General features: G+C 36.7%; 1 protein-coding gene across 6 annotated transcripts in view; it reads left to right on the top strand.

The window, feature by feature from the left end:
- LOC119140697 (splicing regulatory glutamine/lysine-rich protein 1-like) overlaps positions 1-16,629 on the top strand; it is a 50,875-nt gene that overhangs the window by 11,239 nt on the left and 23,007 nt on the right. For 5 of the 6 annotated variants that reach the window (XM_037372231.1, XM_037372229.1, XM_037372235.1 and 2 more), the window contains 5 exons: positions 6,662-6,777; positions 10,977-11,141; positions 12,182-12,360; positions 13,275-13,405; positions 15,244-15,358. In XM_037372231.1, coding sequence (XP_037228128.1) covers positions 6,662-6,777; positions 10,977-11,141; positions 12,182-12,360; positions 13,275-13,405; positions 15,244-15,358 — 706 coding nt within the window. Of the gene's footprint in view, positions 1-6,253; positions 6,371-6,661; positions 6,778-10,976; positions 11,142-12,181; positions 12,361-13,274; positions 13,406-15,243; positions 15,359-16,629 lie in introns of those variants that run through there. The other variant, XM_037372234.1, reaches the window with a different exon arrangement.

Here is a 16,629-nt window from a genome sequence, read left to right as displayed (position 1 = left end):
AAAATTACTTAAAATATACTGTCTTTTCTTGTAGCCTTGTTAATATGAACATATTAACAGGTCTTTGTGAAGCCTAGATTTTTAGTCGCTTTTATGCTTTGTTTTGGGGGCTTTTTGGTTTTATTTTTTGAACTTGTTCTTAAACCACAAAGGATATTGCTGTATCCACTTAAAGCTGTGTAGAGGCTTTGAGTAGGTAAAATGTATCAGACCAGAGTCCTTAGTGAAAAAATGCCCTTAAATAATTGACTACAAATTCTTCAAGATCTTAGTTTTACATTTAATTGAAAAGACTTTTAACACTGGTTCAGTACTGCCAGAGAGGAAAGATTGCTGCCTAATGAATGAACAGCACTTCCTGATGTTTTTCTTGTGATGAGATCACTTCCTGACGTGATATGGTAACAGGCAGGTAAAGCTACATTTTCCTGTCTCTATTGATGGTAGACAATGAGTGGAAGGAGAATAAAATCAAAGTTCTGAGAAATCTTGTTCCAATCCTGTTTGTAGCTGACTCATCAGGAATTTCTGAGAAAATGTATTACAGAAAAATTGTCACTGTTCCAGATCATTGTGGACCCCACAGAGATTTATGCATAATTAGTTGAAAAAGTGATGGGGTTGTGAGGTAATTTTTTTTTAAAAGTCAGAATGCTGTTTCAGTATAACTTTCTAACAAAATCACTAATTTTAATTTGTAAAGATGTGAATTGATATAGGTTTAACTTTCTTCAGAATTTATTCTGTGGAATAAGCATGGCTTTGAAGACCACAGTGCAACATTTTTTTATTCACTATGTATCATTGTTAACAGTCAGTGGCGTGAATCATGGGCTTTAAAAGTAGCAATGGCTATATTCTACTGGAAGGTTAAATTATATCCATGGCCAACAGTGCCAGTAATAAAACTTTTCATGTGCCAAATAGAACATAGAGGAGGTGTAAAATGGAGCTCTAAAAACTTGGTTTTTAAAAATGAGAATAAAATCTGAAATTTGGAGTGTATTTAAAAAGTAGTAAATCAAGGGAGTATGAGGAGGGAATCACTAAACAATGAAAACATTGTTAATTTTGTGGTATTTAATAAACACTAACAAAAATGTAAATGAAGTAACATCGAGTTGTCAAAATATTACTTTCTTTTGTGCTTATCAGTAGGTTATTCTTTAAATGTTATACTTTGAGAATGCAAAGGTTGAAAAATAAACAGCGATGCCACCCTAATAATTCTAAATTTTATGTCCACATTGTCTGGTAGATGGATTTTGACTATTAATTTGGTTTTGTATGTTTTCTCTGTGTGATATTTGTGCATTATTAGATGACTAGACTGGCCAAGGCAGACCTGTTACACTTGCCTGAGTTAGGCATTGTTTGCCATGCCTCTAAACCTGCCACCAAGTGAAACCTTCACTGGGGAAATGAGATCGAAGTCTGGCCTGCTGAAGATGGACGCCCTGTCTCTATTTTTATTTTATTTTGCTTTCTTTCCTTTGTTTATTTTATTTTTCCCTTTTTTGTTTTGTTCTGTTGAATCTCTTTCCCTTGTACTTGTGAACTGGTTATTCAGTTCTGAAAAAATGATGATTTGTAAAGGGGTTCAGTGTTTCGTTTTGAAGTTGACCTGAAGCTGCTTGTGGATGGTATACACAGAATTTAGAATATGATTAAACTAGGTTTTATGCTGTGAATTATGGATAAATTTGGTTTGGAATACATTTAAGCATCTAAATTCAACAGATGAGAACATTGTGTCAGACTGGAATAGTGAAAAATATATCAGTTTTAAGATGCATTCTTTCATTTGTTCTGCTTTATGAGCTTATCTTGGAAGAGGACAGTTGAAACTTTCTGGAGAAATCAACTTTACAAAGTAAAATCATGATCTTTCTCTGCTGTTTTTCCTTTTCTCAGCAGAGTAGTTTTATTTTAGGTTGCATGATCTGTTTAAAAGAAGGCTTTCTATTTTTATCTAACATGAAGAGTTTAAAATAATTATTTCTGATATTGAACTTTCATGAATACTGAATGACATGAAATATTTGTTTTGCTTCTGATGAAACCTTGCTCCAGTGAGGTCAGTGGCAGTAAGATTTCATCTCTTTGTTTTTGTAATTTTTAGAAAAAAAATGTTTACCACTCATAAGTACAAATGCAGCCTGGGGTTTTGGTTGGAATATGTTATGTGAGGCACATTGTCTTTTAACACTGTTATTTGTGAGAAGATTGAAAAGTTCTGTGTGTATGTATGTGTGTGCGTTTATTGCACTTTTACATGCTCCAGTAGTGATTATTTCAAGAAGAGTTTTTTTTTAAAAAAAAAAGTGTCACCTCACAATCTCAGAAGCACTGGCAGTTCATGCTGGAGTGACTGAGAAGGTTCTCATCCCTAAATGATGTTTTTTCTTGTGAAATGGAAGCCCTGAAGCAGAAGTGCTGGACCAGGTGGTTTGTCTAGTCCTCGGGCATTGCTCTTCCCAGCCAGCTGCATTGGGACCAATTGGTTTCACTCTGGTAATGCACCAGGCTGTGAACTGCAGCTGGGAAGAGCTTTGCTTCATAATCTCTGTTGGATTTAGCTGTGCCATTTGAGGTAATTAGCAGTAGTTGTAATCTCTTAATCTCTGCTGCTAAATCCACAAAGAAATTATTTTATTTGTAAGTGTACATTTTCCATTGCTTTAAAATAGTAGGAAAATAACAATTCCTTTAATTATGTTTTGACTAGAGTAGGAAATTAATTTCTTCTGAGCACATGGAGGGAGATAAAAATACTGTGATTAGTACCCGCTTAACACAGATACTTCTGTTCAGCATTTAGCAAAATATTCTGGTATGGAATAGGTTGACTAGGGCTCTTAAGCATTTTGATACAAAAAAATAACAATCATAACTGATTTTTAGGGCAGCTGTACATTTCTGAAGAAGCATAAGGTATCTAGGCAATGCAGAGCTAATCTACATTTGCTTCCAGATTCCTTTGCAAAGTGTAGAATAAATAAATGATCATAGAATCTGTAATTTACTAAACACTCATAAGCTTCTAAGAAATATTTCTGAGGATGTGATATACATGTGGCATAATTTTGTCTGTTTCCTGTATTAGAAAATAAATATCTTTACCTCATTTCCATTCAGCTTTTAAATACCATGAGTTTACAAACCAAAACAGTTATTCTTAAACTGAAGTGTCCTAATTTGTTATGCTGTTACCCACATGTTTTGCTGTATCTTTGTGGGCTTGTAGTCCTTTTATAAATAAATTCATGAAAATAACACTCCAAAACTTTTAAAGGTCATAACTTATGAGGTTATTTGGCCTTGCATCTTAATTTGTTTTTCAAAACTATCTAAAGAACAGGGAAGTAAATTTGCAAGACATTACAGATTTTCTTATTTTTTAATCGACAACAGTTTATTTTCTATAGGATTGTTAAAAAGTTTGACCTGATCTTAAAAACTAAAGTGGGATCTTTTGAAAAGACAGTATCTCTGAAAATACAGGCAAATTTTCAGGGTTCTTTCTGTAGAGGTAGGCCCTTCCTCATTCTTGAATAAAATAAATGAGCAGATATTTGTGACATGGAACTGACCAAGTTTTATTGAAAACAAAACATTATGTTGAGGGACCAAAATATTCTGGAAATAATGCTGCTAACTTTATAATTTAGATAAGTATGTTATTAATTTTTTGAGCTGCTATAATACTTAACTGAAGTTGTTCATTTTATTCCTTAAGCAATGTTTGAGCAAGTGAATAATTCCATTTATTTCAGTAAGATGACCCATATGCTTAAAGTTTAGAATTATTTAAGTGCCTTTCTGAACTTTACTCCCTGTCTGTTTAGTTATGTGTATAATTCAGTTCCTATTTAAAAGGGCTAAATGCCTTAAACATCTCTTATCTGATTGTTTATTGAATTGGCTGTATGTAAGTGCATACTTATGTGCATAAGCATATGCCTAACTTTACTGACCAAGGATCTAAATTAGAATGCAGATGCACCACTTTAGGAGCCATTTCTGCCACTGGATTTACTTGAGCCATGTCTGTTGATCCTGTAGAAACCTGTATGCGTATCCAGATGCTGGCTGTTCAGGATAAGGTCTGGTTCATCAGTCATTTGAAAACACTTGAGTATTTTGATTTTCAGAAGAACTGGTATATAATTGTATACCTAATTTGCATGCATAGTTGCTGGAACTGTATATTTGGAAGCCTGTTAGTTAGCTACATAGTAGGCAGGATGTGAGGCAAGGTACCCGATTCTCATGAGCAGTCAGGCAAATCGGATGCACCTCTCATTGCATACCTGACTTCAAAATGAGACCTGTAAAGAGTGCTGAACACAGAGACAATGTTTCAAATTCATGCATGTTTTTTATAAAAGCCCTGGAAGACATAATTGCACAGTTAATTCTTAAGTGCTAATAACTTTCCTATTTTTCTCCTTTAGATCGTAAAATCAAGTGGTTTGTTACCTGTTAAGGAGCAAGCATCTCAAAACTGAACATAAATCTAAATAGGAGGCATGAGGGGGGGAAAAAAAAAAAGTACTGTTATTTTATCTTTTCTATTCCACTCATACTACATATAAATTAGATTTCATTTAGGTTTGTGTTATCCTTTGGTCATATCCAACTGTAACCTAGTCCTTGCTGCAGATCTGTAGAACAGGTTTACAATACTTTTGTCATCTTTTTATTTTTTTTAAAAGTAGTATGATTCCCATGGGGTTTGTTGGAATGCTTATAGCTAAAATTGCATAGTGTTTTGAAACATACCATATTTTTCTTTTTGATAATATTTATATATTATTTTTTAAATCCTGAAGTTATGGGGGTTTATATGTAAATCTGTCATGGTTTAACCCCAGCCAGTAACTAAGTACCACGCAGCCGCTCGCTCACTCCCCCCTCACCCAGAGGGATGGGGAGGTGAGTTGGAAAGGAATGTGAAACTGGAGGGTTGAGATAAGGACAATTTAATAATTGAAATAGAATGAAAATGAAAGAACAGTAATAACTATGATGGCAATAACAGTTATAATGAAAAGGGGAAGGGAGAGAATAACATCCAGAGGGAAAGGAAGAAAGGAACATGTGGTGCACAATGCAACTGCTCACCACCCACTGACCAATGCCCAGCCAGTCCCTGAGTAATGATCTGCCCGCCCCAGCCAACCCCCAGGTATATATACCAGGCATGACATCCCATGGTATGGAATACCTCTTTGGCTAGTTCGGGTCAGCTGACCTGGCTGTGTCCCCTCCCCATTCCTTGTGCCCCTCCAGCCTTCTTGCTAACAAGGCCTGAGGAACTGAAAAGTCTCACATCAAAGCCAAAACAGAGCACCATACTAGCTCCTAAGAAGATAATTAACTCCATCCCAGCTGAAACCAGGATGAATCCCATACAGTTTGAACCAAAGCAGTATAAGCCACTGGCAGAGTATTTGTATATACCTTGACTTTTAATATAATGTTTAAATTAAAGCATTTTGTTAAGCTGCATGGGATAATACCAAAGGGCTCAGTTGGATAGCATATATACAGTTACACCAGTAATTTGGAATAGATCATAGATACCTAGTAAAATGATAACTTCCTTTCTGTAGTTTTTCAGTTCAGTATTTAATGTTTGTACCAGTTTAAATACCTTTGCATTTCAAATTTAATACATACATTTAATTGTATTTGTAATTAACTGACATATTTTGATTTTTTGAAGATTTTTTTTGGATTCATTTAGCAGTGTAATTGTAACTAACTTTGAATGAAACCTGTGGTTAATTCAGGTTAGGTAATAGTCTAAACTTTTAGCATGGTGGGAAATATAATATGGTTGAAATAGTAGGGAATGCATATTTTAGGAAAATATAGCTTGCTTAGGTGATCAGTTATGATTTTATTCAATCTCACTAAATTTAAAGCTAATTTATGAAAGTTTCAGATAAACTGAGGTGACCTAGAATGTAAGACAGTACAAATGTGAATTTTTCTGTCGCCCCCTCTTCCACTCCCAACTTCACTTGTAGTATGTCTTGTGTAGAGTCACAGTAATTGTTATTTTATTTTTTATTTATTTTTGCATCAAAAGTACGTAACACCAGAGGGAGAAAAAGCGCACTGATTTCAGTTAGCACATACTTTTTTTTTTAACTGATCTGGTTATTATCCATTTCTGGGGATTAAACTTTAAAAAATGTTCTTCTTTTCTGTATCTGATGTTCTGTGTGCTATTAGTGATGCAGCCAACACAAACGGTTGTCATGTGTAAAACAACTTTCGATCACCATGAAAACACCGCCCTGGGAAAGCGTCCATGCTTGATATCGTTTGGTTCATGAACATTAAGTTTCCAGTACAGGTGACCCATAGCTCAAAGTGTTAAATAATTGTGTACATGATTCAGTTTTTAAAATAATAATCCATTAATGAGATTGCTAGTCTTTGAAGTTTTGCTCACTTTTGTTTTTCCTAGTAGAGGCAGGGTAAAAGGAAATACTTAAGTTTGTATTTGTTTCTTTGTAAGGATCTGGTAGATAGATTCATTCTTATTTATTACTTTTTTAAATGTAAGGGTAATTGTAAAGTCATAGAAAGAGTAACATCTGTGTAGTGTTCCAACTCTGTGTAATACTTTCATTTGCTGCTTCAGGTAAAATCCCAGATGAGGCCAAAGCCCTTTCTCTATTGGCACCTGCTCCTACTATGACAAGCCTGATGCCTGGTGCAGGGTTGCTTCCTATACCTACGCCAACCCCTTTGACTACAGTAAGTAAAATTCAGTCCTTGTTTGATTTCTGGTTTCCCTCTATACTCGGTAGCCTTTCTGTGTTCGGAGAACAAGAACTATCTGATCCATGGATCTTGTCCTCTCATATGCTAAAACAGCGAGGATTTAGCTGTGGTGCCTCTTTTGAGGGTAGATCACAAGATGTCCATGTGCTGCCTTTCCCGAGTGTTTCTTTCAGATTCTTGTTTTGCAAAATAGTGGGTAAATACTGGTTTTGGTCGTGTCCTTTTCAATTGTTGTCCCTTCCCTAGACCCATTAATTTGATCCGGCGGCAATGCTATCCACTTCCTAAAAATTTGTTAAAACATAATAGTTAAATTGACACAGTTCTTCAGAATAGTAAAATGCTACATTAGGATGCTTTTACTCGATATCTTTATGACAGGGTTTTTGACTGTTAGTCTAACAATTTTTTCACTGCAAAAAGTATAGAAGCTAGCTGCTATTGTTTCTGCTCAGTTCCCTTTTGCTTCTGTAAGTCCTTCTTGACATCAGCAGGCTGCTGTGCCATATTCAGGGAGAATTCTGGAACTAGTAAATCCTACTTCAAAAAAATTTGGCTTAATGTCACTAACCCCATGTTATTTGAAGATGAAAGTCCTGAGTCTTCCAAACATATTGCAGCAATGTGCATATTGATGTTGTTACTGGTACCATCCTGGATTTTTGACTTGTGTTAAGGGTATCCTGCAGATTCCCAAACCTATCTGTTCTTAAATGATTTCTCATCTGTCTCCATTACCAGAAACATTATTCCCACTCTCATATTCTTAGCCGATACTGATCAGCGTCCTAAAAGAAATGAATGTATTTAGTGTCTTCCTTCTTTCCTTCTTTCCTTCCATAAAACCACTGTTTTAACCAAGTTTAATTTCTTCTGCACTATTTCAAAAACCTGCACAAAGTTCAGCATCCTTTTTGAAGCTTGTGCTCCAACAGCTGTTTTAGAGTGTACAACTTATATAGCGGGACCAAAGTCATCAGAGGTTTAGGCTAATTCTGTTTATGGTTCATAACTGTGTATGAGACATTACATGACTTTGAAAATCATATTTATTTCACAAAAATGTTGGCTTTTTTTGTCTTAAAATTAATGATACTACCCTCAAGTAATAGTTTAGGCATTTAATAAAAAAAAAAAAAGTGCTTACTCATGGTTCTACTGCATAATTGCTGCTAATGAAGCATAAATACTCATAGAATCATTTAGGTTGTAAAAGACCTTAAGAACATTGAGTCCAACCATAAACCCAATACTGCCAAGTCTACCACTAAACCATGTCCCTTAAGTGCCATGTCTACACGTCTTTTAAATACCTCCAGGGGTGGTGACTCAACCACTTCCCTGGGCACCCTGTTTCAATGCTTGACAACCTTTTGGTGTAGAAAATTTTCCTAATATACAATCTAAACCTTCCCTGGTGCAACTTGAAACTGTTTCTTCTCGTCCTATCACTTGTTACTTGGGAAAAGAGACTGATGCCCATCTTGCTACAACCTTCTTTCAGATAGTTGTAGAGAGCAGTAAGGTCTCCCCTCAGCCTCCTTTTTCTCCAGGCTAAACAACCCCAGTTCCCTCAGCCGCTCCTAAGACTTGTGCTCTAGATCCTTCATCAGCTTCCTTGCTCTTCTTTGGATGCATTCCAGCACTTCAATGTCTGTCTTGTAGTGAGGGGCCCAAAACTGAACACAGTATTTGAGGTGCGGCCTCACCAGTGCAGAGTACAGGGGACAGTCATTTCCCTAGTCCTGCTGGCCACGCTATTTCTGATACAAGCCAAGATGCTATTGGCCTTCTTGGCCACCTGGGCACACTGCTGGCTCATGTTCAGCTGGCTGTCAACCAGCACCCCCAGGTCCTTTTCTGCCAGACAGCTTTCCAGCCACTCTTCCCCAAGCCTGTAGTGTTGCATGGGGTTGTTAGGACCCAAATGCAGGGTCATATTATGCAGCTCAGCCTTATTGAACCTCATACAATTGGCTTCAGCCCATCAATCCAGCCTGTCCAGATCCCTCTACAGAGCCTTCCTACCCTTAAGCAGATCAGTACTACCCCCCCCCCCCAGGTGTCATCTGCAAACTTCCTGAGGATTCACTCGATCCCCTCATCCAGATCATTGCTAAAGAAAAAAATATTAAACAGAATTGGTGTAAGAGCAGTGTTTAGAGACGTGTTTCTAAACTAACCTTCTAAGGTAAATTCACTTTGGTTTTATATATATCTTTAATAAATTATCTGTGAATTTTAGAATATCAAAGAGGAAGTCAAGCTGTATAACCCTCTGGTTCAATAATAAAAGGATGATTCCAAGTAAAGACAGAGTAGTTTTATCTTGTTACATAAAAAAAATTACTAGTGCCTTGTGGAGAATTTCTAACACTTGTTAGAAACTGTTTGCTGGAAAGGCAGTTGTTTTTCTGGGTAGAGAAAATAAAATTCAAACCAGGAATTCAGCAGACCAATTAAGTAGTGCTTTTAAGTGAAGTTTTTTTATAACATTACCTAGGAGAAATTTCAATTCTCAATTCTAAAAGTGAGAGTTGTATTGTTCTCATTCTCTAGGAAGTTACTGTGTGTGTAGGGAAAGATCTTAGACTTAATATCCTTTGTGTTTCAACTGTAGTTAATTTTGTCTTAGGTGATATGCTTGTCTAAAAGGTACCTTATCTGTCCCTTTGATGGATGTATGTCTGTTATGGAACAAATTGGCCCTGGGCACTGCAAATTCCCTTCTTCCCTCACTGGACAAGGCCTTATCAATTCCTTATCCACTAATAATACTTTTTGTGGCAAAAAAATAAGAATATTGGCAGTGTTTGAAGGCATCTTACTCAATTTGACTGCAAGCATTAGAAATTCAAGCCTGTATGTTTTCTGATTGATATACTGTATCCCTGGCCAGACCTCTTTGATAAGATGGTAACTGATAGCACACAGAAAATCTTAATTATAGAAGGTTATTTATGGTTAGATTTTTATGCTTTAAAAAAAGTACTTGTGGTGGGTTGACCTTGGCTGGCTGCCAGGTACCCAGCAAGTTGTTCTATCACTCCCCCTTATCAACTGGACAGGGAGAGCAAAATATGACAAAAGGCTCGTGGGTTGAGATAAGGACAAGGGAGGTCACTCACCAATTACCATCACAGGTAAAACAGACGACTTGGGGAAATTAAATTTTGCCAATTAAAAATGGAGTAGGATAATGAGAAATAAGAACAAATCTAAAAACACCTCCTCTCCACCCCTCCCTTCTTCCCAGGTTCAACTTCACTTCTGGATTCTCTACCTTCTTCCCCCCCTCCCCCGAGTGGCACAGGGGGACAGGGAATGGGGGTTGTGGTCAGTTCATTGCATGTTGTCTCTGCCACTCCTTCCTCCTCACACTCTTCCCCTGCTCCAGTGTGGGATCCCTCCCATGGGATACAGTCTTCCATCAACTGCTCCAGCATGGGTCCTTTCCATGGGGTGCAGTCCTTCAGGAACAGACTGCTCCAGCATGGGTGCCTCATGGGGGTCACAAGCCCTGCCAGCAAACCTGCTCCAGTATGGGCTCCTCTCTCCATGGGGTCATAGGTCCTGCCAGGAGCCTACTCCAGTGCAGGCTCTCCACAGGGTCACAGCATCCTTCAGGTACATTCACCTGCTCCAGTGTGGGGTCCTCCATGGGCTAAGGGGCACAGCTTGCCTCACCATGGTCTTCACCATGGGCTGCAGGGGAATCTCTGCTCTGGTGCCTAAAGCGCTTCCTTCACTGACCTTGTTGACTGCAGAGTTGTTGCTCTCACGTATCCTCACTCCTTTCTCTTCCGTCTGCTGTTACACAGCAGGTTTTTTTCCTCCTTAAATGTGTTATCACAGAGGCACTACCACTGTCACTGATTGGCTCAGCCTTGGCCAGCAGTGGGTCCTTCTAGAGTCTGGAACTGGCTCCATCTGACATGGGGCCAGCTTCTGACATCTTCTCACAGAAGCCACCCCTGTGGCTCCCTTCTCTGCTATGAAAACCTTGCCATATAAACTCAATACAGTACTCAGCTGGGACCTTACAGTTTAAAGTCTTGCCTATATTCATTGGATTTATACTTAGAAACACACAAGGCAGGAAAGTATTAACAAGTGAAGTATCTTCCACTAGTGCTTGGTTGCACAAAATATTCTGGTTTTGTGTTTTCCAGCTTGGTGTTTCACTTGGCACTTTGGGGACTATACCAGCAGCAGCATTGGACCCTAACATTACGGCACTGGGAGAAATACCACAGCCACCAATTATAGGGAATGTGGATCCATCTAAAATTGATGAAATCAGAAGAACAGTCTATGTTGGAAATTTGAATTCACAGGTAGCTTTTTTTATTATTACTGGCAGTACTAATGGAAGATTCAGAATCTTGCATTTTAAGAGTTTTCATTAGTTGATGCCAATAGGAATTTAAACAAAACAGAAAACTATTTTTTGTTTTTGGGTTGGTTTTTTTTTTTTTTTTTTTTTACTAGTGATATTTCAGATTCTAAATGCTCCTTTGCCAATTGGACCAGATCAGACTGTGGAATTCATTCTAGGAGGATACCAGAGAAATCACACTGTAGCTGAATTCAAGAAGCATACTTATGATTGTGTGTGTTGATCAAATGTCCGGCTGGGTTGTGATAGCTGAACAATGCCTCAGAAGTCATGAGATCATGGTAGCTATCCCCCACAACACTGTACAGTTGTTTAAGTGCAGTAAGAAGGAATTATTTGTCCTAGTAGAAGTTGCAAAATTAGCATAAATACCTTTGAGTTTCTCTGAAAGAAAAGTTAGATCTGTCAGAAATTTATTTTTTCATCAACTGATTGTATTGAAAAACAATTTGCTTTTGACTGATAGCAATGGAAGTATTTGATTTGGGGTTTTTTTTGACTGCCAAAGTAGCTACTAGAGTATAAAAGTACTATTGATCACAATAAAATAAAATGAGCTAGAAGCTAATAGAAAACCAGATAAAAGTGAAGTCTTGTAATATTGTTTGAATATTTTTTTAAATCAAAATTCACAATCACTAGTTTGGACATAGGTGTATAAGGAAAATTCCTCATCAGTTATTTCAAATGAGTTGCTTGAAAAGTGCAAAATCCTGTGCAAGTTCTTTTTTTAACCTACATGTAGGTCTTCAGGGCTTGTGGTTGCACTATTTTAAATTGTAGTATATTCTTTAGACTAATGGAAGAAAAAAATACCATTCTCTCTTAAAGTGTAACATTACCAAATTCACATTGCCTGTGTAATAATGGTGAGATGTCTTTCCAAAATCTGTAGTTCTTGGATTACCTGATATGTTGGATAAGTTGTTTTCAATTATATATTTTACTTTAGCTGAGCTCTTTTTTGACTCTTTCTAGACTACAACAGCAGATCAGCTGCTTGAATTCTTTAAGCAAGTTGGAGAAGTCAAATTTGTGCGAATGGCAGGTGATGAGACACAACCAACGCGATTTGCTTTTGTGGAATTTGCAGACCAAAATTCAGTACCTCGAGCTCTTGCCTTTAATGGAGTTATGTTTGGAGACAGACCACTGAAGTAAGAAATTAATTATTCATACAAATATTGAATGAGAGATTTCTTAGTTCCTTATGCGTCCTTAATTCCTTATACGTTTATGACTCTGGTGTGCAGGAAACTGCTGTGATGAATATATTTTTCCAAATAAGGACCTATTGTTAGTAAACTGGAATACTTTTATGAACTACAATTTCAAGGTTGGGCATAATTTTCTCCAAAAAGAATATGGATGGCATAGACTAAAATATTTCTGCATCTAATTTTGAGTTAGTGAAAGCCATAACAGCGAGAAAATCTGCAAAGTCTTTGGTACTAATTAAGCTTTATATATGTTGTGTATGTAATTAGTAGGCTTTAATGTAGAAATCTGATCTGAAATAGAGAAACAGATTTCTAGACTTCTACTAGGAAATATTTTAACTCAGAAATATTGTGCTGCATTTATTTAAAAGTGATAAGATTTGAAAGCAATAAAAGATATTTCAGATGCTTAGAACAGATGAGTGTTTGTGGGAAAGGAGGATAGAGAATGTCTGATCTGACAGGAGATAAGAGAACAACTGGGTATTGTGAAGGAAAGTAAGAAATATAAACATGGTTATCTAGTGTTTAATAGGTGCCTGCATGCTTGTAGTGATATATAGCTATGTAACTGCATGAATGGTTTCTGCCCTGAGCCTGGTGGTACATACAGCTGGAATTTGTATCGGGGCTCAGAGATATAAATATGAGCTTCTCTGTACAATAAAGAGTCTCTGGTTGAACCACAGAGTTCATGCCTTCATATGCCACAAGTGTTAGGAAAAATCTGTAGTTTTGCTGAACTTTGAAGTTTTTAGTCATATGTGGAAGTTGAGGTGTTTTCTTATTTGTTTTTCATTTTCCCTTTAAAAGTGTTTGGGAGTTAACTGTTTTATTTTCCCTTAATTTAGAATAAATCACTCCAATAATGCAATAGTGAAGCCTCCCGAAATGACACCACAAGCTGCTGCCAAGGAACTGGAAGAAGTGATGAAGAGAGTAAGGGAAGCCCAGTCTTTCATATCTGCTGCTATTGAGCCAGGTATGCTCATTACCTAACAGGTGTGTTCTGTGTGTATGTTGGCACATGCTTTTTAAGAGCACTTTCGAACACAGGAAAGGTACTCAAAGGTGAACATGTGTGTGGGAAAACAAAAGAAAATAACCAAAATTATCTTCATGTAACAAAGCAGTGGAATGAAGCTGACTTTATTTCATCATATCTTATTTTCAGATATATGCTCACTGAATGTTTTCAAAAATACAAAGTCAATACTAAATTAATACTTAATGTTGGTGCTTTTAAAGTTCAAAGTACTTACAAACTTAAAAAAAATGCCTTTTATTTTTTTTTTCCTCTTCTAGCACCCATTAATGTCATAGTTTCATGATGAGAGGGAACTAACATGCTGCTGAAAGCAGCAATATTATGTTTCCATTTAGCAGGTTAATTTTGTCACTGTGCTATGTGTTGCGACGGAGGGAAGACACAGTCACTCAATATGAGTGAGCAGCAGACTTCATTTATTGTCTCTTACAGTCACCTTTTATGCCTTCTTATAATTAGCTCATACATATTACAAAAGTTAAGCTCATTATTGGTTAGTTGCCTAAATACCAAGCCCGCCCCTAGTTTCTCTTCTGTAGTTATCTGTTCCCACCTGCAACATTCTTTTCCCACCGAAATCTTCCTGTTATTGTGTAACAAGGACAGCCAAAGACAGTGTATTTTTGCTTTACTTCAGATAAGCTGAGAGCGATGTGCATTTTTGTCCAGCCAGCTGGACTATGTCTATGAGACCTTTTTCAGCTAGCCAGTTATCCACAGCTATGCTCTTTTTCATGCTGGCTCAAGACTATGTGTATCTTCGTAGCAAATGGGATCAGAGAATGAATCAATAAAACCTAGCATATTGTAATGGACTTTTTTTCATCCAGATTGGTTCCCTGATCCTTGTTAACACTGAAATGCTAGGTCAAGGAGGAAGGTGTTGGTGGGTTGAGTGGTTAGACAGACATTTCAGTGCTGATATATGCTGCATTATACTGATTGCAAAACCACAGCATAAAAAATTCTCAACTTGTTAAACTTGCAGTTGAAATACTCCTCTATTTCTTTTCATCAGCAAGACTTTGTCATTCTTCATAGTAAGAAACCCTGATGTTGATTTACATAGGTTAGATAGTGGAGAGTCTTGAGGGTTGGTGTTTTTATTTTTTTGGGGGGTGGGGGATGTTTATCTCCCAACCCTAAAAATAGTTCTCACATTTCTTCAGTGTTAAGCAGCAGAACAATACATTTTTAGAGTTTCAACCAAAGTCTGCTGAGGTTACTGGTAAACTTTCTGTTGACTTCCTGGCCCTTGGATCAAACTTTTCACCACCTTCTCTCCATCCCTTCTTCCCCCCAAACAGTGTTTGAGGAATAGAACTTCAATATTTGTACAGTGGTTGGAATATCTAAAAGTGTAAAAAGTACTAATTATTATTTACATTTTATGCTTTTAAAAATAAAATTATGCTCTCTAAATTTAATCTATTCTTCCAAGTTTATTAAAAAAACCCACCAACAGTAGTTATATTAAATAATATACCAGAGGAGAACATGTTGTAATCTTGTGCATTGTGGCAGCAACATAAATCCCATTCTTAACAGAGCTAGCTGTTTATGTGTTTTATGTGTACTGCTGCAGGATGGTTGCACTCAATGAGTATATGCAATGACTTTCTTGGATGTTTCTGAAGGATATTTGCAAAGAAGGAAGATGTGCAAAGCACAGGCCCCTTGCACTATACGTGTGGTACATTCCACTTGCGCCAGACTAACTGGGATCTTTAAATGTTCTGAGCTTACACTGCAAAGTGTTTTTTTCCTCTCAGAGTCTGGAAAGAACAGTGAAAGAAAAGGTGGTCGATCTCGTTCCCATTCTCGTTCAGAATCCAGGTCTAGCTCAAAATCCTGGTCTAGAAGGAAAAGATCACACTCAAAACACAGGTAGGTATGTTTTTAATATTTTGGACTAATCGATCATACTGGGTTTTTTTGAGTGGTGGTGGTTACTGAGATTTATGGAGTTATGAGACTAGTATCCTTGACCAGATCAGAGTAACTAGGACCTTTGTCTCTGAACTCTTTCCTTCTAAATGCTAAATATTTTCAGGATTACTTTCAGGTAAAACACACTAGAAGGTACTTTTTGTGCCATGTAGCATAATCATTTCTATGCTTTCATGGTACATTTTGTGATATGTAGCATAATACAGTGGTCAAAAATGAAATTGTAAAAAGAAACTGTGTTTTGTGGAGGGAACGTTTAGTTTACTGTTAACACCCTGAACAGATAGGCTGGCTGGTTTTGCTAGTAGAAAGTTTCTGCTGTCCTGAACTTTTAAACATCTAGTTAACAAATGCAGTATTTTTATTTACTGTACTGTAAATGTAAAGCTATATTTTTTTAAAAGCCAGAAGAAAAAGGCTTTAGGGGCAGTTTTTTATTCTTCAGAGTTTGTTTGCTTTGCTAATTTGTTCAGCTCTGAAACAGGCTTTGAAATATAGGAGGAAATGAAATTACTAGATCACCATTAAAGTTTACCCATTAAGATTTTTTTTTTCCAAGAATGAGACAGTCTTGCAATGTGAGACTTACAAATGCTTCCTGAAATGGTTCAATGTCAAGAATGTTTTCTGATCATTTACATAATCAATCTAAAGATATTTGGCTCCATTAAGTATCAAAATAATAATAAAAAAAGAGACTCAATGTATGATGGCTTACACTTTAAAAAGGTGAGTGTTGTCAGTGTTGCAGTGACAGCACTGTTGCATTTTTTTCATCCATTGTCTTTTAACAGGGCAACTAGAATTCTTTTACATACAGAAAAGCTGGCCAGAGGGACACACCATATCAGTTACACTACCAAACAAATATGATCTAAGTGGAGACTTCAGTTTTGTAATAGCATTACACAGTACATGTTATCTAATGACATCAAAATATTGGGTACATTTTAATGCAAGAAGAAACATTTGTTCATTTCTTTATTGCTTGCTTCTCTTCTGTTTCTCTAACTCAGGACATAACTGAAAAACAGTCTGTTTTGTGTAACACTGCAGTAATCTCAGTGCTGTTTTGTACTGACACAAACAAAATTGATTTTTAGAACATGAATTTGCTTTTTTTTTTTTACTTGCAGAAAATCTGTACTTTAAACAATGGCTGGTTTTGTGGTGTTTTTTGTGTTTGGTTTTTTTTTTTTTTAATTATT

The sequence above is a fragment of the Falco rusticolus genome, chromosome W, assembly GCF_015220075.1.
Source record: "Falco rusticolus isolate bFalRus1 chromosome W, bFalRus1.pri, whole genome shotgun sequence".
In the NCBI taxonomy this organism is placed as follows: domain Eukaryota; kingdom Metazoa; phylum Chordata; class Aves; order Falconiformes; family Falconidae; genus Falco; species Falco rusticolus.
The sequence above is the reverse complement of the archived record's forward strand: the minus strand, read 5'-3'. Positions and strand labels throughout refer to the sequence as shown.